General features: G+C 39.5%; 1 protein-coding gene across 1 annotated transcript in view; it reads right to left on the minus strand.

The window, feature by feature from the left end:
• Window positions 1-643: 643 nt before the first annotated feature.
• The window catches only part of LOC149184815 (uncharacterized), a 66,523-nt gene continuing 41,297 nt past the window's right edge, over window positions 644-25,869 (minus strand). Inside the window, exon 2 of the mRNA XM_089417725.1 lies at window positions 644-1,356. Within this exon, the coding sequence (XP_089273851.1) occupies window positions 1,063-1,356 (294 nt within the window). The 3' untranslated portion in view covers window positions 644-1,062. The remainder of the gene's footprint in view (window positions 1,357-25,869) is intronic.

The raw sequence follows: 25,869 nt of genomic DNA on the forward strand, positions 1-25,869 counted from the left end.
AAACTGTATAATCACAACAATAATATAACCTGGGAAAGCAAGATACTGACGACAAAACTAGATGAAGCACTAAACGTTTTCACAATGTGCCAAGAACTAACCTGGAAGAAAGAACTCAGGAAGGGAGGCTTCAAGATGGCTGCAATAAGCCAATTGTCTTAGAGAACCAGCGACAATATGCAACTCCCAAGAGAGAAATATCCCATAATAGCTAAAATATTGTTGAAGAAACATGAAATGGCAGGATATATTACAAACATTAAATAAGAATGAGAGATGCCCACTAAGATGTCATAATGAAAGAAAAAAATAGAAAACAAGATGCATCATCTATGCAGCATGACGATCAGGCATAGAAATATACTGCATTTTACTCGAACAATTAGGCATTGGAGTGGATAACCCCTGTCCTTATTGGCATCCAAGTAATGTTATATAAAAAAGATTGATTTTGTCTGTCTAGGTTATAAAGGACTTGGTTTTTGAAATGGTCACATCTACTTTAACCAGTATAATATACAACCAAAGACCTTATGCATTTGAACCAAACCCTTCAGAAGTAAATGCCAGTAAATATTATGAGCAAAGTCGTCCCCCCCATTACCATAACTGGCGATGGTCCATTGATCATACAAGAGTAGAATAACATGAATTGACAACTTTTCAGATCATATATTTCAATCTTTCAACAAATCATGTATGAACAAAATATAATAATTGAAATACATCTCCCTTGAAGGACTTAGTATAAAAAATCAACACTGAACATTCATGCAGCACAATTCTCGCCTTCACGCATTTAGAGAAGGTTGAAGCCTATAAAGTACAGCTTTAGCCCTTTCACTAAACTAGACAGAATATTATAGATTTCATAACTTCGAATTGAGATTTTGTTTCAGACATGTCATGAAACAAATGCTAAAGAGGGTGGCAAAGAGGGAAGCTGATACTATAAAAATCATATGCCCTGGGACCCAGAGTTGTCCAGCCAATAAAGTGGTTCATTACTAAAGATTTAACAGACAGCAAGAAATGACCAGTCATCATAATTAAGTTCTTTGTTTAATTCTCCTGAGACACGTCTGTATTTTCTTGCTTAGATTCATTATCAACAGACTCCTCCAGCTCGTATTCCTCATCATCATCATCCACTTCATCATCTTCAAACAAATCCCTGTTTGCAAACTTATTATAGAAGCTTCCCCTGGAATCTGATTCATTCACAAATTCCAGGCCATAGGACGTATCCCTATATTTCACTAAAAGCCAGCGAAGCAATCTGTCATCCTTGTTCAGGTATTCTAACTCCTTGGGAAATTTTGGAGTGACCATCATTGTCATCTGCATCATTTGACCCTGCAAAAGAGCAAACAGCTCAAAGCATTCATTTATAATATAAAATTTAGATTCATTGTCCTATGGAATAAACAAGTAGAGAACTCAAACAGGCATTCATAGTTCAATTCCAAACATCGGTGCAAGGCCTATGAGGAACATAAAGAACCCTGGAGTTGCTCTTATTTTCCCGCTGCATTCATAGTTCAATTCTAAATATCGGTGCAAGGCCTATGAGGAACATAAAGGACCCTGGAGTTCCTCTTATTTTCCCACTTCCTGCTACTCCAATATCCCTTAAAACAAGCACTAGAAAACAGAATACATATACCTGAACTTTTTCATAATCCTTGACAACTGTATAATGTAAATATTAATGGGAAAGCCACCAAATTACAGAACAATGGTCAGACTCTTATATCTGTGTCTCCTGTATTCGCATGCATATTAACCAGGTATACAATGAAACATGGCTTTCAGATCTTGATATTTTAGTCTTAATTTTCTTTACCATACAATAAAGCATACTAATTCTTCATATCTGGTGCAGAAACCTATCTACATTAAAAGCTACTATACCTTGCGTACTGTATAGAACAACAACCTCTTTTGAACGCTTGAAAGATTATAGGGTATTTACAAATAGTGATTGTAGCAAAGGAATTTCACACTTTGGTCTGACTTCCCTGTGATGAGTTAGTTACCCCTTATCCTTTCTTACAAATGATCTTTTGTGCTAGATCACTCTCCCTTGTGTAACCTCGCCTTACTCTAGATGTATGACGTCTTGGATGTGAAGTACTTAGGTAAGGTTACCCCTCTTTGCCTCACCTCCTCTATTACCTCGGTCATTGGTTTGACCCTGTTAGACTTTGGGGCACTCATTTTGCCTGTACTTTGGGTTATATTTAAGGCTCTGAGCCCCTTATATAGCCCATGGTTAGGATGCCTCATTTTGAGTCCTCAATGACCCAAATCCATCTGGAGTTTTTTAACTATGGATCCACATGGTCAAAGATTTCTTAACCCTCAATGATTTCTTAGCATCAACCCATGAGTTTTAGGGATCTTATCACATATGTGAGTCATTGCTCATGAAACAGAATGTTGAAGTCAAGGAAAACACCTGGATAAAGGCTAAGAAACCAGTGGCACTTGATCAAAATCCAGGGTACAACTCTATCATACAAAACATTTTCCCAACAACTTTTTTAATGTTCAATTCAACCTTGAGTTTACCTATGCTCCTCTCATCTATGTAAATCCTCTTCAAATACTCTTTGAATCTTCTATCTTTAAAAACCTATATTTCACAAGAACACCATTGGATTGGCATCAAGCCTTGATGTAACTATCTAACTCATCTTCCATGCTCTTGGGCTACTTGTTCCTATAATCTCCAACACCTTTACAAGTATCTCTTTCTTTTGGATTAATTTGTCCATTGAAAGTTTGTTGTTTTGTCCTAAGGCATCTCCATTGGCTTACTTCCTTCCAACATATTGGACGATTCAACCCTACTACCTCAAGGGAGGTTCCATCACAATGAGGTCAAGGGAGTAGGGGAACTTTGGGTCACCACACAACTCTTCATTGTTCTATCATTTATATGGTAGATCTATATATTTTTACTGCATTGTATTAGAGATCAAAATCAAGCATGTTTTGTAGGAAGGTGTAGCAACAATTGCAAGTTCATTCAAAAGAATAATTCTTCTCTTGGAGGCTTGTAGCACCTCTCATCTTCAGCCCAAGCAACTTCAACACCTACAATAGTGTCATTCTAAGTGAGTTCCTTTTTTCTCATCTTCAGAATTTAGGTTGATTAATTAGCTCACCAAAGGAGATCAGTAAGTTAACCTTAGATACTTTGCTTTCCATTATTAATGATGATGATAATGGTCTATCGGACCTTAAGAAGGTAAGAGATTACTCATAATTCTTTAGCATTTTATTTTTATACTTGAAAAGCATTAAGAGAAGAGTTCCAAGATCACCTTAGTTTTTTCAACTTAAAAGGTCAAGAAGGTTGGTAGTGTAACAAATATTTTGAAATTTAGATCTAATGTGAGTATAAGCTAGACACTCTAAGAGAAAGTGTTTCTCATCTCAACCCTCTTAATGTTGCAAAGGTGACAGACACTTCACCCCCATGGTGTTTTGGGAATTGGCCAATGCCTAGTCTCACTATGAAGCTCATGACAATTTGTTCTTATTTTAGCAATGCTTATTTTCTTCTTTACACTAAGTCAAGATAGAGAGATAATTCTGATTTATGAATTTGGGTTGATCACCTCCTTATAATATCTAAGCTTCCTTTTTTCCTCCAACTCTTTATCATACCACAATTTCTCCTTAAATTTTGATGTAATAATATCTTTCATCTTATCTTTATTCTACAAATTGATCTCCTCTTTTATCCCCAAATGGTCTAGCCAAGAATGGTCATCCTTATGCCATCTCCACTTGAGCCTAAGCTGATAGTTGTTGCTAAAGTTGGAAGAAATTTTAGAAAACCTTTTGTCTTATGTATTGTTTAACTTATTTTTATACATAAGATACCTAGTCATAGCCATGCATTCAATGGGGAAAAGACTTGCTTGGATCAGGAGGATAGGATAGGGTTTATTTCCTTTAATCTTGAGGTTGTAGGTTACAAATTTCTTTTGGATCTGTTCTATCTTCCTCCAGAACTCTCTAGAGATACTACAACCCCGGACCTCGTATCCATATCAAATAACAAGAGTGGTGAGAGTATCAAAGAGGAGTTTCTTTTTATCCCATATCAAAATATCTATCAACTTACAATTGTTTTCAAGCCCATAATAAGCTTTCCATCCTCCAAGTTGTTGTTGTCATGTATGAAAATACCATATGTAATCTTTCTAGATTTAATTATCATGACTTTTGTTTTGTCAGTGTTAAGTTTTAACAGTCATTACCCATCTTGGAACAAAAATCTTGGAGGATTCTTAGTTGCCTGCTAAGATCATAATGACTCCTTGCCAAAAGAACAATATTGCCAGCATAAAGTATAAGAGTTATGACTATATTGGTGAGCATGGGGCCAACACAACCTACATCATTCAAACACTTTTCTAGTTTATCAACCTATATGCCAAAAAAGGGTAGGGGACAAGGGAACCCTTGCTTGACTTCAATATTGCAATTAATTTCTTCCAACCAACCCTTAGTGGTCCTAAAATTGGCAATAACATTCTCATACAACCTTGTCACAGCCACCCTCAACTCAAGAGGAACCATTATCTCTTCCATCCTTTTCCACAAGTTTGTCCTGGGAACAGTGTCAAAAGTTTTTATAGAGTTAACGAAACAATAGAAGAGAACATTTTTATTATTGCTACACTCCTCTACAATGATCCTAAGAGTAACAAGGTGATCCACAGTTGAATGGTATCTCCAAAACCCAACTTGGCCTTTAGCTCTTTTATCATGGCTTTCTAGCCATAGGCTAATCTTCTTTTCCAAAATAATTCCATACAGGTTGGTTAAAATGTGGCTAATCATAATGGTCCTATAATTAGAGGGAATGTTTTTATCCCCACTTTTAAAGATAGGTACAATGAGGCTCTATGTCCAAGGCTTAGGGAATCCTTGCTTCAATGCCAAATTGAAGAGATTATGTGTGTGAGGAACGAGGATAGGCCCCCCCATTTTAAAAATCTCAACTTGGTAGCCTTCAATGTCCTTAGCTTTCCCAATTGTGAGTCGCTTAATCCCAAACCCAATGTCTTCCAAAGGAAAAATTTCATCCTCTATGGGTACACTTTCTTGGTTAATTTGTTGTTACATTTTTGTTGTTGAGACACAATCGAATTACCTTAATTAATTCATTTCCCTAGGTCACATAATCAACCCTAGAACCCTAATTAACCTAGTGGCCTTCTCTCCTTGTTCATTCCTCTCTTCCTTTCTCCTATGATTTCTCAATGTTAGTTTCCCTAAAACTGAGTGGTAACTCCACTCTCTCATTCCTCCTTTTGGTAGCATGGTTCCCCCACTAAATTACCCTCGCATTGCATTTTAGTAACTCCACTAGGGAGTTCTCATCAACCCTTCCCTCTATCAAGCAAAGGCTTTCTCTTTCTTGTGTCTATCTTCTACTCTCACCATAGAAAGTATTATGTCCTTTTTCACCAAGAGAAAAAAGGCCCCCCTTCTTCTTCTCCACCTTTCCACTTGATTACTTCCAAAAGTAATCCCTTCTCTTTCATTTTATCCCTCTTGGATGGAATTTATGAAGCTCAACACCATTTTGATGGCAAGATACATGGTTGGTCATGATCCCCCTCCTCTTTGTCATAGAACACACCTTCAAGGTGCATAACTACAACTCTCTCAAGGACTCAACTTTTTGTGAGATCCTCAAGTTCAATATCCCAAAATTCTTGTTCTACTTGAGACTCTAGCCTCTTCCAAGCATGAGGATAGCTTCTTCTCTCAAACAGATGAATATTACCCTTCCTCTAAGCCACCTCCTATCTCAACAAAACATCCTATTGTTGGAGTTGGAAAATGTAACTAGTTTCAATCTTCATAATTGTCATTGTACTCATGTTATTATGTATATCTTATGTAACAGAAAAAAGAATAAAGAAAAATTATTATTTTCAAGCACGGGTTTCATGCTTTTGTTGATTGGTCAACTAAGTTAAGCATTTTCTTCATGTTTCTAGGGTTTGTCATGTCATAAGAATAATTTTCATGAGTCAAGAGATTCCATATCAATTGTCTAAGACCCATTTGGGCAATTGTAACATCAAAAATATTTATTTTTTTATCTAGAAAGTAAAAAATACCTCCAAGCACAAGTTGGCCCTTCTAGTGACAAGTCAGCCTAGAAGAGGCTTATTCGACCTCATGAGAAGGCTATATAAAGGAAGTGTTACCCACCACCTGTGGGTAGTATATATAGGAGAAACCACTGTTGATAATATTGGCGATATATCGGCGATATTCGAAAATATCGCGATATTTTCGGCAAAACGATATATCGCCGAGAAAATATCGCGATATTTTATGTTTTGAAAATATCGCGATATTTTCAAAATATCGGCAAATATCGGAAAATATCGGCAAAATATCGCGATATTTTGAAAATATCGGCAAAATATCGGCTATATTTAAAAATTTGAAAAAATTATTTTTTATGCTTGCCGATATTTGCCGATATTTTGCCGATATTTTTGCCGATATTGCCAATAAGATATTTTTTGGACCCTTGCCGATATTTTGCCGATACTGATATTTTCAACACTGGGAGAAACAATTTCTCCTAGATGGCCCTCAGTCGGCAGCCAACAGCCCCTTGCAGCCCCCAAATAGCTCGACGTGCCATTTTTCTCCGCCACCTGAGCCAGCCATGTGGTCCACGTTGAAGAATGTAACTAGGTTTGGTCTTCATAATTGTACTTGAAGTCAAAATGTAATATATTTGTCAAGAGAAAGCAAAAAGAATTTTATTATTATTGAATTGACTTGTTAAAGCATGGGTTCATGCTTGGGTCAATTGTCTTACGTCAAGCCTCCATTGTCAGCTTTAGGTTATTGTCAAAGTCAATCTTATTTGAAGACTCCTCCATCCATCAAGTCTCCTTCAAGTCGGCCTCAAAATAATTCATCATCAAGTCGGCCTACAAGACACATCTCTTCAATAACTCATTACAAGAGGGAAACTACTATAAATAGGAGTGCAACCTTCGACCAAAATCGCAGAGATGAACTCGTGGATCTCAGAAACAACCGTGGATTTCAAAGAGATGTTTTCGGTTCTATTACAGAGGACACAGTTCGGATGATTTCAGATTTCGGTGCAATTACAGTCAGTGTTAGAATGATGATGCAGATTACAATTCAGTGCTACCACAGAAGTCATGCTACTACAGTTTCGGTGCTAATACAGTGAATACATTTCAATGATATTACAGTGGATATATCTCGGTGCTACCACAATGAATGTCTCTGTGTTATCATAGTGATGAAGTCTCAGTTCTTCTCAATGCTATCACAGTAATGTAGTCTCAATGCTAGTGCTATCACAGTGATAAAGTTTTGATGTTAATGGATAAACTTCGATGTTATCACAGTGGACAACTTTCAATGCTATCTTGGTGAATTCGGTGCTATCACACAAGGATGGTTCAGAGATCATTCTCTCAACATACACGTTTGGTGCCATTGCAAGGATCAAAGTGTGAAGAAGAATGACTGCTACAAGAGCAATAGAACTGAAGAATGACAAGGTTGACTTGATGGAGGGAGGTAGTCTCAAGTCTAAGTTGTAAGGGTCTTCGTGGTTTCATCTTGAATCTACTGAAGGAAGAATTTTGACTGGGTTTTCCCCTAGAGTGGACTTTTGCCCTGGCAACGTGCCTGCATCTTGTGCTCACTTCTATTTGTTGGTTGGCATTAGTCTTGATGATAAGAAAAGATAATTCGAAAGAACAAATAATAATAATGAAAAACATCACAAGATAATGTCATTATAAGAGAAATCGTGTAATTGCCACCCTTTGGATATCTCAACATGGTATCAAAGCTATGGTCATGGTCAAAGGCAATTTGAAGAAGGGCATTTCTAGGCTAATGAAACTAATGGAATGAAGATTACAGTGAGCATATTAAAGACACCAAGAAGGAGGAGGTTCGGATGTCTCAATGAAAACAGTCGGATCATTCCAGAGAATGAGCTTGTAGAATTTCGGTGAATACACAGTACAACAAAGGAGTAACTTCACTATAAATTGCAGAAAGATTCTCGGCATATAAGTGTGGACTGACAGTGAAAACAAGAGACAGAATTTCGGTTTATTACAGTGAAGAAAACTCGAACCATGAACTGAGTCATCACAGGACCAAAAGTTTGTGTATGGATAATCATTGCTTGGGCTATATCTACAACACCATACTACAAAATAATGTATGCCATTACTAATGACGAAGATAGGGATGACACTACAAGTATATAAATATAACTTTGTCATAAGTTATCAAATAGAACCAAAGTATGAAGCATTTGACTAAACTGTGTCATCACGTCTGAAATTTGTTCTATGGAGAAAGAAGCCTTGAGGACCTGAATTGAAAATCTGAACCAGCTCAAGTAAATCAAGTATTGATGCATATACAACAAGTATAACAAGTCTAATAAAATCAGAGGTATGTAATTCACAAGGTATGTATATTTATAAGCTTTTAGATTTCTATTATCTCTAATGGTTCATATAATCCTTGTTTATAACTAGTCTAGGATAAAGAGTGTGCTCTCTAGATAATATATTAGAACCTTAATCGTCTTCCTCAAGGATTTACAAGTAATCTAGGAAAAAGTCCTTGATTGAAAGAAGGAATAACTTTTCATAGGATTCCATCCGCCATGGTTATGTAGGAAATCTAACTTGAGAAATTAAATCATGTTCTTGGTATCACATGTTTTGCTTGTAAGTATGTATTACAGGTATAAAAGATCATGGCTTAGTACAAAGAAGACACTTCAAGGAATCCTTCCAAGGTCTGTTCAGGAACATCTCCAGGTATGTCTTAAACTATACACCTTATAAAATTCTCTTAAAAGTACGTTCATCTTATTTTTGTAATTTGCATTACATTACTAACATCATTATGTCTAGTTGTCTCGAATCATAAAGATTCTTGTTTAGGGTGATTCATCATTTGATAAATCTACCCTCCTTACATTCTTGATTGCTCTTATAGAACCCTAGACAGGTTCTCAAAAAAAACCCTAAACTTAAGGGTATGTTAATGATGATGTATGAAACCCTAACCTGCTTAGGGTTATTGGGAAATGATATTTGAAGTTTTAATAATGATGTCATGTTTGGGGTTTTGGTGTGATCATGAAAACCCTAACTTGTTAGGGTTGAATGGTGTCGTCTGAAATCACATACCTTTGAAGTGTTGGTATAGTAGGGTTGCTTTGCTATGTTATAAAACCCTAGATCTTTAGGGTTTGGTTGTGGCTATAAACAAAACCCTTGTTATGTATTTAAAAGTAAGATCCTAGGAATGAAGCCCTAGGTATATATGTGTCCATTTGGTTGAAACCCTAGCTTGGTCTAGGTCAGTGTATGTCTAATGTATTAATGTTGTCTACCATATGATATGCTTATGCATCATAATGAATTCCTAGATATGTGTGTTGACCTAATTATTGATGGTCATAAGTCTTAGGGTTTAATCTAAGCCCTTGTCTAAGATTGATATTCTAGGATGATGTCGTTTGGGAAATCTAGGGTTTTGCAGCTAAACCCTAGTAGTAGTTAAATTTTTAAGATGTGTGATATGACAATCTGGAATCTATGAAATTGTATTGTGATTGTTGAAGATAAAATCTAGGGTTTATATCAAGCCGTAGTAGATGTTGGTCATATGTTGTCACTGGTTTTGATTATTAAAGCTCGTGTATGAAATTTAGGGTTTGTATGAAATCCTAGTAGGTAGTCTAACATATGAATTCTGAAAGTTGTTAGATGCATTGATCTAATTTGTTTCTAAGGTTTGCTATATGAAAGAACTTGTCATTGAAAGAATATTGAAACCCTAGGCATAATGAGTTTGATACCTTGATGAGTTGTGGATGTGATTTAGGGTTTGTAACAAAACCTGGGCAAGAAGTTGAAGTATTGAAGTATAGTCTCTTTTTTATTATGTTTGTAAAATCTAATGCTTCCATTATTAAAAGAATGTGTTATGGCTAACTTCATGCTTCTATAGTTCTGGTTGTACTTGCTATCTAAAGTTGTGCAGGTACATCATCTTCAAGATGGTGAAGATGATCGACAAAAAATTTGATGTGATAAGCATGATGTGAATGGTGATGGTAATGATAACTCTGATGAGAAGGATGGAAGCCACAAAAGATTCTCCGATGTCGTAAAGAAGAAGTAGAACTCCCTAAGTTAAGAGGGAGCCTAGATGAAATCTCCCTAGGTTAAGATGGAACTTGAATAAAAGGAATATCCCTAGGTTAAGAGGGAACTTGACTGAAAGGAATCTCCCTAGGATAAGAGGATGGCTGAGAATATTTCTTTTACAGGAATGATTAGATCCTCTCTGATTAAGAGATTAAGAGGGAGTAACAGATATGCTTCTCTACTCCATATGTCATGCACTAGACCAGGACTAACAGTGGTAAGTTTTAGTGAAGGTCGTGAGTGAGAGAAAGAAATTGGAGAATGTATTTTTTTAAGCGCTGCTAAGTTAAGAAAATCTAGATCGATTTATGAAATATGTTGTTGCATGAAAAGTAGGAAAGGAAGTTGCATGGTTGAGGAATCTTCTGTCAAGATTCATTGGGAAAGCTCTAAGTCCTACTATGAAAAGTTGAAAAGCGACATCTAGTTGTCTAGAAGACCCTGGAGGTTTGTATATATTTATGTACATTTGAAAGTTTGTTACTGATTGACGTTGTGTTTGTATAGGAAAATCTCTCGATAGCATGTTGGTTACTGATCAGTTTGATAGGGAGAGATTTATTGTCCTTGATCTGTTGGATCAAGAAGTGTTAAGGCTTCGTGAGTGAAGCATTCTTTGGGAGGACATCTGGTTGGCACTTTGGGTTGATTTCTAGGTCCCGAAGTTAGGAGGGTGGTGTTGGTCATAGAGCTCTGACCTCGGATACACGCCTAGATCCTTAGGTTGATGGTTAGCAAGTAAGCCTAATGGTACCTAGAGAGGATGAAAGCTTGAGTCCATCTTAGTACCACCCAGATAGATTGCCCTGGTCAGGGATCTAGTCCGTAGCATTGTGGTGCCTAAATTGTTAAGAGACCAATGGATCGATTGCCCTGGTCAGGAATCTAGTCCATGGCATTGTGGTGCCTAAACTCCTTCGTAGATGATTTGTTTTGAGATCTTCCATGTACCTCTATGGTTATATGTAAATATGAATACCTCCCTAGTTAAGAGGGAGTGTTGAAGAATGTAACTAGGTTCGGTCTTCATAATTGTACTTTAAGTCAAAATGTAATATATTTGTCAAAAGAAAGCAAAAAGAATTTTATTATTATTGAATTGACTTGTTAAAGCATGGGTTTCAAGCTTGGGTCAATTGTCTTAGGTCAAGCCTCCATTGTAGGCTTTTAGGTTATTGTCAAAGTCAATCTTATTTGAAGACTCCTCCATCCATCAAGTCTCCTTCAAGTCGGCCTACAAGACACATCTCTTCAAGAACTCATGTCGACTCATTACAAGAGGGAAACTATTATAAATAGGAGTGCAACCTTTGACCAAAATCACAAAGATGAACTCGTGGATCGCAGAGACAACCATGGATTTAGAGAGATGTTTTTGGTGCTATTACAAAGGAAACAGTTTGGATGATTTCAGATTTCGGTGCAATTACAGTCAGTTTTCAAATGATGATGTGGATTGCAGTTTGGTGCTACCACAAAAGTCATATGCTACTACAGTTTCGGTGCTAATACAGTGAATACATTTCAGTGATATTACAGTTGATATATCTCGGTGCTACCACAGTGAATGTCTCGATGTTATCACAATGATGAAGTCTCGGTTCTTCTCGATGCTATCACAGTAATGTAGTCTCGATGCTAGTGCTATCACAATGATAAGGTTTTGATGTTAATGGATAAACTTTGATGTTATCACAGTGGACAACTTTCAGTGCTATCTCAGTGAAGTCAATGATATCACACAAGGATGGTTCAAAGATCATTGTTATCTCAAGATACAAGTTCGGTGCCATTGCAAGGATCAAAGTGTGAAGAAGAATAACTGCTACAGGAGCAATAGAACTGAAGAATGACAAGGTTGACTTGATGGATGGAGGTAGTCTCGAGTCTAAGTTGTAAGGGTCTTAGTTGTCTCATCTTGAATCTACTGAAGAAAGAATTTTGACTGGGTTTTCCCCTAGAGTGAGGTTTTTCCCTGGCAGCGTGCCTACATCTTGTGTTCACTTCTATTTGTTGCTTGGCATTAGTCTTGATGACAAGAAAAGATAATTTGAAAGAACAAATAATAATAATGAAAAACGTCACAAGATAATGTCATAATAAGAGAAATTGTGCAACTGCCACCCTTTGGATTTCTCAACAATCCCTTGCTCATCTATTATGAATGTATGTTTGAAGGTGGGCCTCCCAACCCTGAAGGTATGGATTTTCATTGGTATAGTTGAGTAGTTTTCCTTACTTGTCATGGGCACTTTTGGGCATGAATTGGTGGGGGGATTCAGCGGAAAGAGTGGGTTAGGTTTGTATTCTTGTCTCCATTGCCTGATTTTGTGGTTACCCTTATATCCTAGTCCCGTGGGATCTCCTTTACTGGCCATTAGCTTTAGGGTTGGCACTACATGGGAAATCCCAATTTTGGTTGTGTGTTCATGCTTCCCGACACCATCTACATTACTCCCTTTCCACTCATTTGAGCCCCATTCATCGTTTTTCCCGTCCTGGTCCACATAGGGTTGGCCTCCCCCTCCCCTTGTCCACACCTTGGGTCGGACCTGGAACAATGACCCGGAGGTTGATGCAGCTAAAAAGAAAAGAAAAAGCATAATTTGGCCACTCTCAACAAGAAATGTACCACAAAATGCAAAAGATGGCTAGGACATATAAATTTAGCACATGGGAAAAATTCGAGCATGAGCTCTACCCCTTATTCATGGTCATCACCCTGGTTCCTATGGGTCCTAGATGAGCCCTCTCCATCCTTAAGGAACCCATGATTGTCCCAACCCCTGGTGGATGATGAAATGCCCCACCTCAAAGGGGGTATCCCTGCTACATATTACACATCATGATCTCCATCCCCTAGAGCCCCGAGCAGGTATGAAAAAAAATCAATCAAAGGCAAAAGGAATATGAAGAAGGGCGAAAAAACAAAGGCTGGGGTAACTCATGTGCCATGATTTGCTCCATCCTACACTCATATACCCAAGTGTGGACTTCCCTTGTTATAACTACCCAATGTACCTTAACATGTGGTCTGGATGATTCCCCTGATTCCCACTCCATTCCATCATTATATCATTTCTCACCTACCTCTTGATCTGAAAATGGGGCACTTAAGGCTTCTTGTCTAACTTACAAGAACCTTCCAAAGCTTTAAATTTTCCCAAGTCTTATTGATTAACCAATGTGGAATTAAGAAATGCTTGAAAATATGGGTGTATGCTTGTATTTGTTTTCAACTAATTACTTGCTTTAATTTTTATTGTTGTGTTGTAAATTAGTGTGTTGACACTGATGTATAAACACATATAACAGTAAATAAAACAACAGAGATAATGCAGCTATAAAACACACACAGAAACAGCAATTTAATTAAGAGTTCACCCACACTTCTTGGGCTACATCTCCGTGAGCTCTAGTCAACTCAACTAGGCTCTCTAAGATTATGGTATAAGTCTTTTTACAAGCTCTTTGGCTCAACTCCTGCTCTTCTACACATAACAGTGGGTTCAGACACCATTTTATCCCTTGGCTCTTGAAGCTCTAGCTCATGGCTCTAGCTCTTGGCTCTTGGTTCTGGCTCTTGGCTCTGACTCTGGCTCTTTGGCTCTTGGTTCTGGCTCTTGGCTCTGACTCTGGCTCTTTGGCTCTGGCTCTCGGCTCTTCGCTCTTCTCTCGGGCTTCTCTCTGCCTTCTATCAGGTTATATCCCTCTCTGGGCTTTTCACTTGAACTCCAAGTGACTCCCTTGGCTGCCTTTTGCTTCTGCATTGCCTCTTTGGCTTCTGCCTACCTCCTTCGCCTTGGCTTCCTGCCTTGGCTTCACTTTCAGCAACAAAAAACCCCAACAACACCCTCAGCAACCAACAGTCCTCTCGTTCTGTTGTTCTGTGGCTTTTTAAGCCAAATCGCGTTGCCTGTTCATTTTCCCTCTCGGGCTCTGCAACTTCCGGCTTTGGTCCACTCAAATCCCTCTTCTAGCATTCAATAATCATTGCATAACGCCTTTAGGGCAGGCGGCCACCTGTTCTGTAACGGAATGGACCCATCGGCGCTTGAAATCCTTCAAAAACAGTCATTCTCTTTTTGCACAAAGAACGTTGTAAAACAAAGGAAAATCCGCAGAAACACTGTCTTTCGAACTTCAAAAGTCCTTAATCCCGCCTTATATTTCTATCGAGTCCGCCTGGGAGTCACTATCGCATATCACAAATGGCCTGGTTCCAAGGTTTCTCTTGGTATTTCGTTTGATAACGAAATATATGAAAATACATTAAAATATGGAAAAATCTCACTTATCGGACTTGAAATTATTATAATATCACATCTATCGGTTCCCTCAGGTCCATAATATCACATCGCATATATATAACATATATCCCCGCTCCTTTGTAATGCGTCGATGCGATATCGCGATGCGACTTGTCGCAATCACAAATCCCCTGAGCTCCAGGATCTGTCCACATATCATGGCCTAAGCCAACGCCGATATCGCTAGGCCCAAGTTCCCGCCTCTGCCTCGTGGCATCGCCAATTGCGATCTGCCAATTTCGGCGATCGCACCATCGCATCGGCCCAGTCCTATCGCGCGTCTGCCTCTGATATCCGCCGACTGCCTTCCCCGATTGTGATTGCCAATCGGATCTGGACCGTTGGTCGGCCAGATCCGACGGCTCCTATGCAGATTTGGTTTAAGCCTCCGATATCCCTTATTTTCGTTGTTTTCTCATGTTTTTGCCTTTTTCCCAAAGAATAAAAGGGGAATTTCTTTTTATGATAACTCCTTCATCTGAAGTTTGTTTTCACCCATTCAAGTTGCGTTGGATTCAGAATGAGGAGATCTCTGCAATGAAACTATTTCCGGGAGTAGCCTGCGACTTTCATTTTCCTCTGATTTACAAAGGATTTGTGCCATTTGGCACCTTTTACCCCTTATATGAAGTCTTTTAGACTTAGAGGTTTATCTAAGATGCATTTTTGGATCACCTCTTAAAGGATGTACTATGGACATGCCAACCCTTTTGGAGGTTGAAACCACCTAGTAGGTTCCTTGGTTAGCCTCTCTTGAGCTTGAAGACACTTGCACTTTCCAAAGCCTACTATGGAAGGGCATGCCACCATGAAGTGCCCCATTGATCCCATAACTTGTAAGCATTATTACTTGATTATTCTAATGATCTGTTGTATTGGAAGGCAAGGGGACGCATTGGATCTTATGCAGGGTTGTAGGTGGGTCTTCATTTAGGGCTTGGTCTCCCTATACGGGGTCCTAACTCTCCAAAGAGCCACATTGGCACTTGTAGGGTGAGCGTTGAGAACCATGGGTCTCCACCATAACAGATATTACTTCATGGATCCCCAACAGTGTTCATTGATTGCTCGTGTTCCACCTTTTGGATGAGGATGATGCACCCGGTCCACCATGCCCAGTCGACTCCACAGTTGCACCATACATTTTCCAGATGTTCCAGGACGCCTCCCGATGCAAATGGAGGGTTTATGTCATCACTCCAGCCCTTACAGATGGTTTACAAGCATATTTGATCCATTTGGAGACCATGAGGTTGTCCTTGTGCCCCCACACTCATTTGGGAGCATCACAGGTTCTTGATTGGAAAACAAGGGGTCAACCCTTTGTCCACTATGTTTGGAGTCCTTTTCTTCATCATGGCACCCCTTAGACTTCATCAAGCCTCCTTAAAGGCCCAACGACATCACTTTGTTGATCGTTCGACCCTCTTGAGAGGTTTATCTTTACATTATTGAGCTATTTGGTGGGCTGTCACCAAATGCTTTGTTATTATGCACATTATTTTATTTTAGGGGCTAAATTAGGCCTAATTAGCTAAATCGAATTCATTAGGAAGTGTATAAATAGAAGTGTGATGGAATCATTTGATCATCATCACTTGGATTGGATCATTCTCTCTTGTGAGATTTCGCTATTCTTTTTGGAGGACAAAATTGGATGGATGGATGAATTTTGATGTTTGGATATCTTCATTTTTGTCTTAGAGCTTCTATATTGGCATATGATGATGATTGGATATACTTGTTCTCACATGTAAGTGCTCTTTTAATGCTATTTTGTCTTTTTCTTATGTCACATGCATGTTGCTGGGGAATTTCGCTATACTAGGCTGAAATTTGTTGCTTTTCTTGTGTGAAATGGTGGAAATTTGTCTTTTTATAGCATTGCATCATGTCATGGGCCATGTTTGAATAAGTGAATGTTCCTAGAGATATTTTGTTAAAATTTTATCTCGATAAGTCATCACATATTTCATATCGAAGTATAAAGACCTTGAAGCAATTGTCCCATGCCCTAATTGCCATGCAAAATTGTTCTAGAGGCCTCCTTGACCAAGTGAAATCATCCCAAGCATTGGAATCATCTTGACTCCATTTCTCCCAAAGGATTAGGCACTGGTCCTCCATAGGTGATCACCAAAAAGCATAATCTTTATCACCTCTCCCTCTTTCTTCTAGGCCTAGCCTCCATAGGGGACCTAGGGCATCACATTTCTCACAAGTTACCCATCAAAAAAATTCGATCTCCTAGCCTCTACTGCGTTGTTGTGTCTCCTAGGAGCCCTCCAAATTTGAAGCCATTCCGATGGTGGGATCTCAAGATACTTCAAGCCCTAGCTCCGAGATTGTTTCTTGCCCTTTGATTCCCTTGGCTAGTGACCTCATTGGGATCATTGTATTAAGATTGTTGAAAATTCTTCCTTTGATCCCCTTCTTCCCCTCAATTAGGTCAAGCATACCCTTGATTGATCAACTCCACCCCCTTGACCTAATTTTGGGTCCACTTGGTCCCATGTGGTCCCACAACCTTTTGAAGATAATTTCACAAAGACCACTTGGAATCCAAGTTTTCACAAGGATCTCTTGGACTAGGTCCCTCCTTTACAAGTCTTATTTGCAAACCCTAGCCCTTGAAATCCCCTTGGCCCTTCTTAGAGAGCTTTACACCTTGCTTCTCAAGCAAGCAAGCCACAAAATTGAGTCTCTCTTGTGAATAGGCCCTTAGGAATCACTCTTTATCCCTTCATTGACTTATTCATCTAGTGATTCCCTTCATATCGGGTCTCCTCCCATCGGTGAAAGTCTGTAAAGAGCAGGGAGATTTAGCTGAGGTGACAGTGGGCTATTGCTCCATTGTTGCCCTTGACCTAGTAGTTGTCCCTTTAGGATCCCCTCCTAGGACCCCTGCTAGTTTGAGCGGTAACATTTTGGCGTTGTTGTTGGGGAGGAAGCAGGTCTACCTCCCTAGTGAATCATTGGGGAATTGATTCATTAACGACATTTCTAATATTCCCCTGGTGACTCCATTCATTGTCCAATCCCCTAGTTTACTTGAAGGCGACAACATTCCTCCTTTAACTAGGGCCGCTATGATCTAGGAGGATCTCGTCAGATCAATTACACAGTTTCAGTGTCGTCGTCAGCATTCAGTTCAGTGTCGTTAGCTTCGACAGTGTTGTTTATGGCTCAGGTTGTTCAGGTGATGTTAATGGTTTTCATGGTGATGGTTTTGTACCTAGCTGTCGACATGTGGTTGTCATCAATTCCACCAGGATTTGGTCGTCGACATGTGTTGTGGTTCGCCTCGCAGGATTTGGGTTGTTGACATGTGGTTGTCATCCACTTTGCAAGATTTGGTTGTCGGCGTCTTCATCATCAGTTCCGCCAGGGTTGGTTATCGAAAAGGATTCAGGTATCGCCATGTGGTTTTACGTCACATTGTGACAAATGTGTTGTAAAAGGGTTTTTAGAACAAAGTGTGTAAAAGTCTAAAAGACTAAACACTTAACCTAAGTCTAAAAACCTAAAACCTAAATTCATGTATTAAAAAATGCAATAAAAAGCCTTTCCCTAAGTGATGCAGGAGCATCGGCTCAGAAATATCATTGTATTTTAGTAGACATAGGGGGTCTTGTGTTTTAAGGAAGTTGGTTTCCTAAGTATTAAATTACTGTAATTATTAAGGTTTTTAAGTAAGTTCATGAGAGATTAAGAATAGGATCTAATTAAGTATCAAGAGGTATATTGTAAATGTTCTCGAATGAAGGGGAACATGAGAGAATCAGGATAGTTGAGAGTTCATAGAGATTGATAGATTTGGAAATTAATTGTAGATCTTAAATTAGGAATTAGTTCATGATTTATGGAATTGGGAGGATTCTTAGGGTTTAGTTGAAATTATTAAGGATCTGAACCAGCATTGGTTCATAGAACCTTTTGTATAAATGTAAGCCTACAAGGCATAGAAAGAGTTAGTTAGTTAGAGTGTGAATTAAAATTTAGATAGATAGTAAAGGTTTGAATTGTGAGCCTACAGGCCAGAGAGTAGGTGAAGAGGCCACTGTTTAGAAATCAAGCCAAAGAAAAGAACCCTTTTGTAAATATTTGTTTATATATATATACAGAGATTCGATTCCGAATTATAGTGTACACTAAGTGATTGAACTACAAACGGTGTGTAAATTGTGGAATATTTCTGTGGAATACAGAGGTGCAGGTGAACTTGAGCAAATTTACACAGAGGACAATGCACAATCAACAGTGCGCAATCGAGACTGTAGACAGTTCTACATGTGAACTAGGCGTGAGAGAAATTCACCGAAGAAGCTCAAAAATGGTAGCGGAATTGCAAAGATTGCGAGGTGAATATGTTGTAAACAACCAAGACTTTCAGATCATGAACCGGTGGACGAAGACGAAGTGCAAAACACAAATAAAACTGACAACAGTCGCGAGAGTGTTGTGATCGTCAATTGGAGGAGATCCTACAATCCTACGATGATCGAGTTCAAACTAGCATGCGATCTATCAATGGCTGACAGACTCGATGCATCTATTAACCAAAGTTTATTCGTCGGTTCATCGTGACCGTTCATCCTGGTGAAAATCCGACGGTAATCGCTCTCGAATGTGAGCACGAGTTAACACGTTGGGCGGACCCGATGCGTTATTCAAAAGAAGTTTAACTTCTTTGAGTTCCAATGGGAGAGATGGTAAGCAGTATATCGCGTGGAAATAAAGTGGTAAGCGGAATTCCTTGAGAGCGCGCGATAAAACGTGGAGGTGACACGTAGCATGCCGAGGGGGAAGCAAAACAGCTTTTCTCGCACACTTCCGGAATTTTATCCGTCGTGCTAGTTAGAGCGCGATATGACGCGATAACTGTTGGAACTAACAGAAGAGAATTAACGGTGGAGATTTGAAGTGCAGGTTGGGCATCGGTAAATGTGCAAAGTTCTGTGAATCGGCAGAATGGTAAGTAATGACGGGTTAAATGGTTTATGTGTAATTTTTATTATACACGAGTTATAATAGAAATAAAGCGGGATAAATATACTATGGGTTAAGTTAAGTTTAACCAAAGTCTAAAGACCATGGTGTGGTTGATAAGTGCGGATAAAAAGAGTTAACCAAAGATATTGAAGGGTCGTATAGTTTCCACTCGAAGGTTTATAAAGGTTTAGACTTTGGATAATTGAATGAAATGTTTCCGCATAGAGTTTATTTGAAAGAGCATTCAACCTTCATCTAAGAGAGTTTTTCCTAAGTATGAGATGAAAATTCCTGGGACATGAATATGAAATGCATTTGTCTGCATACTGTGGATATTTGTGGCTAAGGCTGCATCACTAAGTCTAAGCCCATTCGGGCTATTACAAAGTTTGTAAAACATTAATAAACATTGCAAAAACCATATAAAAACCCTTCGGGCTATTGCATAACATAAAAAAAACTATGAATGGGTCTTTGACCCACATATAATCAGTTCCCATTTTATGTAGCTTTTGATATTTGTTACTTCATGTAAAAACATCTATGTAGCTGAAACAGTCTCAGCAGTGCTCTCTGCAAAGAGCTGGAATGTATTTGTTTCTCCTAAGTTTGGGCATATACAGCCTCAGATACTAGAACTCCCTGTGTGGAGTCACGACAAATGGGGCTTCTTAAGGAAGGCCACTGGACCACAATATGAATGCAACAACATCTGCAAAATGTAATTTCTCCATATTAATAGAAATTACGACTTTTTCCTTATGGGAAAAAAAAACATAAAAAAATTATGTAATAAACAAATAAAACCATATAACAGTGCTTAACCGCGGGTTTAGACCACGTCGGAACCGCGCCATGTGAGTGGCCAAAGGATATCCGTCAGGGTTAACAGTGTTAAGGCCTGACTGCAGCAGATAACAATTGTGACATGTCGAGGTTGTGACATGTGAACAGCAAGGTAACCGCACAGTCTAGCGTAACCGCAGCAGATAAACCGCGCAGGGAACGGAACCGTCGGCGGTAGTTGTCACATGCTGCAGAAAGACCGCGCCAGAATCGCCAACAACTAACCTGCAAGGTGGTGGTTTATGGTTAGACCGCCCAGTCACATGATTCAGCTCTGTTCTCCGCGCAATTAACCTGACCGCCAGCGGGTTATTATAACCTAAAGTTCATTTTTGGGTTTGATCGTTGAGTTTTGTTCTATTTTAATTAGATCACCATGTGACTAGGCACTAAGATGTCCTCTACTGATAAGACTGGGAACACATGATGGTTAATGCTCAACCAAATGCTATGTTTAGCCATAGAAGCTCAAAGCAGAACCTTGAACTCTATAAATTCATCCTTTTACTCATGGAGAAGAGAGGAGAGTGGTTTTGGATTTTGTATGCAGGTTCTAGAGGTCATAGTCGTTTTTGTTTTCAGTGTAACAGGAGCATCCGGAGTCGAAATTGGGAACCGTGATAGGCGTTGGAAAGCTAGTTCAGAGAGCTATCCTTTGACAGTGACCAGAAGTGCCTGTGTGCACATTCAGTTTGGTCAAATCTCTGTGTAATCAACCTCTTATGTTTCAATCCTAATAAAGCAGTCACCCATCTTGAAAGCGGACCCAGAGACGTAGTCCATCAGGGACGAACTCCATAATCAATATTGTTGTTTGGTATTGCTATGTTTTAGCTGTGTTTTCGTTGTTTTCACTTTTGTTTTGCATCATACTTATGTTTTATCATCTGTCGTAAAAGTCTTCTTCTCGAGCAGTTCTCACACTTTCAACACTTTGAGTTAACATTCTATTCATTAATGGCTAATCAATTCTACATCAGTTTTAACTTATGATCATTTCAGATCATGCTGCAAGAAGGAGAGAATGAACTCCATCAACTGTTAGAACCACCCTTCTCCCTGAGTTTGAAAAGGTCAGTGATCCCACCCCAAAAATGGCAACTAGTTCCAACACTGACTGTCCCAAGATGACCAAGAGTGAAAGGCATTTGGTTAGTGTCTTCTCCCCTTGAAGTTTAGTGATGACCCGAAACCATTACCCGAGAAATACAATAAATGGTTACCCAAATTCAAAGGCAATGCTACCATGAGTGCCCGTGATTTTGTTGAAGAATTCTATTGGCATATGTCCCCTAGGATGATTTTTGATGTAGATAGGCTCATGATGCTTTTTGCGTTATCACTTAAAGGACAAGCGAGAGAATGGTACCTTAGTCTTCCCCCAGCATGCATAGAAGATTCTGACCAATTCTAGGACCTATTCATGAGAAGATGGTCATGCAATTCCCAAGGAACCTTCAACATTGGAAAATTTTATCAAATAACTAGGGGAAGGGAAGACATTCGAGAATTCATCCAGAAATTTGATAAGGTAGTCAGGGATATCCCTTGAAGCCCCCCGATGCTAACATTCTCGACAAATTCATCAAAGTTGTGGGTGGCCATCTTACCTATGCATTAAAGGATAAGAAACCTTCAACACTAGCTGAGACTAAAGAGATATCAATGGAGGTTGAAGAAAACCTACAAGTATCTAGAGTAGATGTTGATGACCATCCCAAGGCAAAGACAGAGGTCAAAAGGGAAAAATCCAAAGATCAACACGAAGAAACCCTTATGGCCATCCTCAAAAAAATAGAAAACCTTAGTGAAGAAATAAATTCACGAGATAGGCTTTACATGAACAAAATCATTGCCTTGGAAAGGGCCCAAAAATCTAGCTACATTCCAAAAGGGAAACCCTTTCCTAAAAAGCAAAATGAAGAAGACAAGGCAAGTTCATCTCAAGTCCCAAACACCTTGGCTCCGACTGATGCAGTTGAGCAAGATTCATCTTCCAAGGATGAGAAAAGTGAAAAGGACGAAAGTGATAATGAAGAGGTAGATGAGAAGGCTAACCTTGTAGAATCCGATGTCTTCAACATTTTGTTAGGAGGTTCATACACTCATCCTCCCATTAGTGAGGTCACCTTTAAAGAAGAAGAGGAGGAGCCCATTCTTAATGTTGATGATAGTGGAAGATTCAAAGGGGTTCAATATTCACCAAAAGGGCAATAATAAGGACCCTGCAACCTCTAAGGAACCCAAAAAAGATGACTCAATTTCCAAGCAAGTCTCTCCTAAGGAGCCTCTCCCTAAAGATCCTCCTAAAAAGGATCCCCCAACGAAAGCCAATCCAAAAAAGGATCCTCCAAGGAAAGAAAACACCAAGAAGAAGGAAAAGGGCAAAGAGGTTGGACTTACCATTAACATAGAGATTTCTATAGGGAAAATAATTGTACATGTTCCATTGAAAGATATTGTGAAACTTCCAAAGCAACAACAGCAAATTAAGAAATCCCTAGGTTTTGAAGAGGAAGAATTACCCGAAGAGTTGCAAAACATTCACCTTCTTGATCTCAACCCTGGATATGAGCCATTCATGCTTACTTTAGCCATCAATGGCCTTCTATTGCATAATTGTATGTCAGACTCAAGGGCTTCCGCAAGCATCATGCCCTTAAAATTCATGAAGCGATTGGGTCTTAACATCACTCGGCCATATAAGAAGGAATGTGGTGTTAACTCCAAGCCTGTGGAGGTGGAAAATCTCATAAAGGACCTTAAGGTTTCTTTGGCTATGAACCATGATATATCACAACTTATGGATGTTGTGGTCATAGACATCCCTGATGTATGGGGTATGCTCTTATCAAGGAAATGGGGAACCACTATTGGAGGTCATCTCCAAATGGAGTTGTCATACGCCACTATCGCGCAGTCTGATGGAACCCCCTTCACAAGAAGCCTACCTACCCTTCTCATGTGGCTAAGCCAAGACCAATCCCATACTACAAAACGCATGAGATCAAGAAGCCTTCTCCCATTCTCCCTTCACAAGAAGTCTAAATTCTCAAATGACCAAATCACAAAGCAAGCAAAAAGTGGAAGCCTCAAAAAGAATATAAGGTGGGGGACTTGGTCTTGGTTGATCAAGACCCAATGTCTGTCAAGATCCACGAGAAAGTTGGGGAGGATTATTATTACATTGCTAAACTCAACGACGAACTTTGGCCACAACCGGTCAAGTTAAGTCGTTGAATTGAGGTTGGACCAGAGTCAAAATTAGCCGTTAGTCAAGATAGCCGTTGGAGTCTCTGCTCAGACTATTTAACTTGCTAAGCTGGATCTGTTTCTTCAACTTGTCCTGACGATGAACCACACTTGTTGGTTCGAAACGCGTCGACAAATGATTTATCTTGTGATTTACGCCGAAGAATTTCTCTTAAAGTTAAGTCGTATCATCTCTTTCCTTGACACTTGACATTGTACCATATGCGTGTTAGAGTAGGATGCATTGCATGTTGACTTTTGCATTAGAACTAACATCATATGATATTTCTCATGGTAGATTAGTTGCATTTAGATTAAATTTGCATACTATTTTCTTTTATGTTGATTTTACGGCCTAACGCTAAGCATGGGTGATCATAAGACACCACGAAAACATGTTGCCTCGTGTGTTTAGTCTTTGATATGTGCAAGTAACAGGTATACAGTAACCAAGAGATTGTTGGTGTTCTCATGACCTCCCGTTCGAGTAGCTTCGCCCACTTGTCCGAGAACTTATGCACCAGTTGGAGCCAAATGTTACCCACCACCTATGGGTAGTATATATAGAAGAAACTTTTTCTCCTAGATGGACCTCAGCCCGCAGCCAACAGCCCCTTGCAGCCCCCAGATAGCTCAATGTGCCATTTTTCTCCGCCATCTGAGCCAGCCATGTGGTCCCTCGCCCATCTGTTATGAATGTATGTTTGAAGGTGGGCCTCCCAACCCCGAAGGAATGGCTTTTCATTGGTATAGTAGAGTAGATTTCCTTATATGTCATGGGCTCTTTTGGGCATGAATTGGTGGGGGTATTCGGCTGAAAGAGTGGGTTAGGTTTGTATTCTTGTCTCCATTGGCCGATTTCGTGGTTACCCTTGTATACTAGTCCTGTGAGATCTCCTTTACTGGCCATTAGCTTTACGGTTGGCACTACATAGGAAATTTCTAATTTTGGTTGTGTGGTCTCGCTTCCCAACACCACCTACATTACTTCTTTTCCACTCATTTGAGCCCCATTCATCTCTTTTCCCGTCCAGGTCCACATAGGGTTAGCCTCCCCCTCCCCTTGTACATACCTTAAGTCGGGCCTGGAATGATGACCCAGAGGTTGATGCAGATAAAAAGAAAAGAAAAAGAATAATTTGGCCACTCTCAACAGGAAATGTACCACAAAATGTAAAAGATGGTCAGGACATACAAATTTAGCACGTGGGAAAAAGTCGAACATGAGCTCTACCCCTTATTCATGGTCATCACCCTAGTTCCTAAGGCCCTAGATGAGCCCCCTCCATCATTAAGGAACCCATGATTGTCCCAACCCCTAGTGGGCGATGAACTACCCCACCTCAAAGGGGGCATCCACTGCTACATATTACACATCATGCTCTCCATTCCCTAGAGCCCTGAGCAGTTATGAAAAAAAATCAAAGGCAAAAGGCATATGAAGAAGGGTGGAAAAACAAAGGTCGGGGTAACTCATGTGTCCCACCTCAAAGGGGGTATCCACTGCTACATATTACACATCATGCTCTCCATTCCCTAGAGCCCTGAGCAGTTATGAAAAAAAAATCAATCAAAGGCAAAAGGCATATGAAGAAGGGTGGAAAAACAAAGGTCGAGGTAACTCATGTGTCGCGATTTTCTCCCTCCTACACTCATATACCCAAGTGTGGACTTACCTTGTTATAGCTACCCATTGTACCTTGACATGTGGTCTGGATGATTCCCCAAATCCCCACTTCATTCCATCATTATACCATTTGCCACCTACCTCTTAAAGGATGTACTATGGACATGCCACCCCCTTTGGAGGTTGAAACCACCTAGTAGGGTCCTTGGTTAGCCCCCTTTTGAGCTTGGAGACACTTGTCCTTGCCAAAGCCCACTATGGAAGGGCATGCCACCACGAAATGCCCCATTGATCCCATAACTTGTAAGCATTATTACTTGATTATTCTAATGATTTGTTGTATTGGAAGGCAAGGGGATGCATTGAATCTTATGCAGGATTACAGGTGGGTCTTCATTTAGGGCTTGGCCTCCCTATACAAGGTCCTAGCTCTTCGGAGGGCCACATTGGCACTTGTAGGGTGAGCGTTGAGAAATATGGGTCTCCACCATAGCAGATATTACTTCATGGATCCCCAACAGTGTTCATTGATTGCTCGTGTTCCACCTTTTGG

Source organism: Pinus tabuliformis, chromosome 3_2, assembly GCF_031772625.1.
Source record: "Pinus tabuliformis cultivar Carrire ecotype Pingquan chromosome 3_2, CPIR1, whole genome shotgun sequence".
NCBI lineage: Eukaryota > Viridiplantae > Streptophyta > Pinopsida > Pinales > Pinaceae > Pinus > Pinus tabuliformis.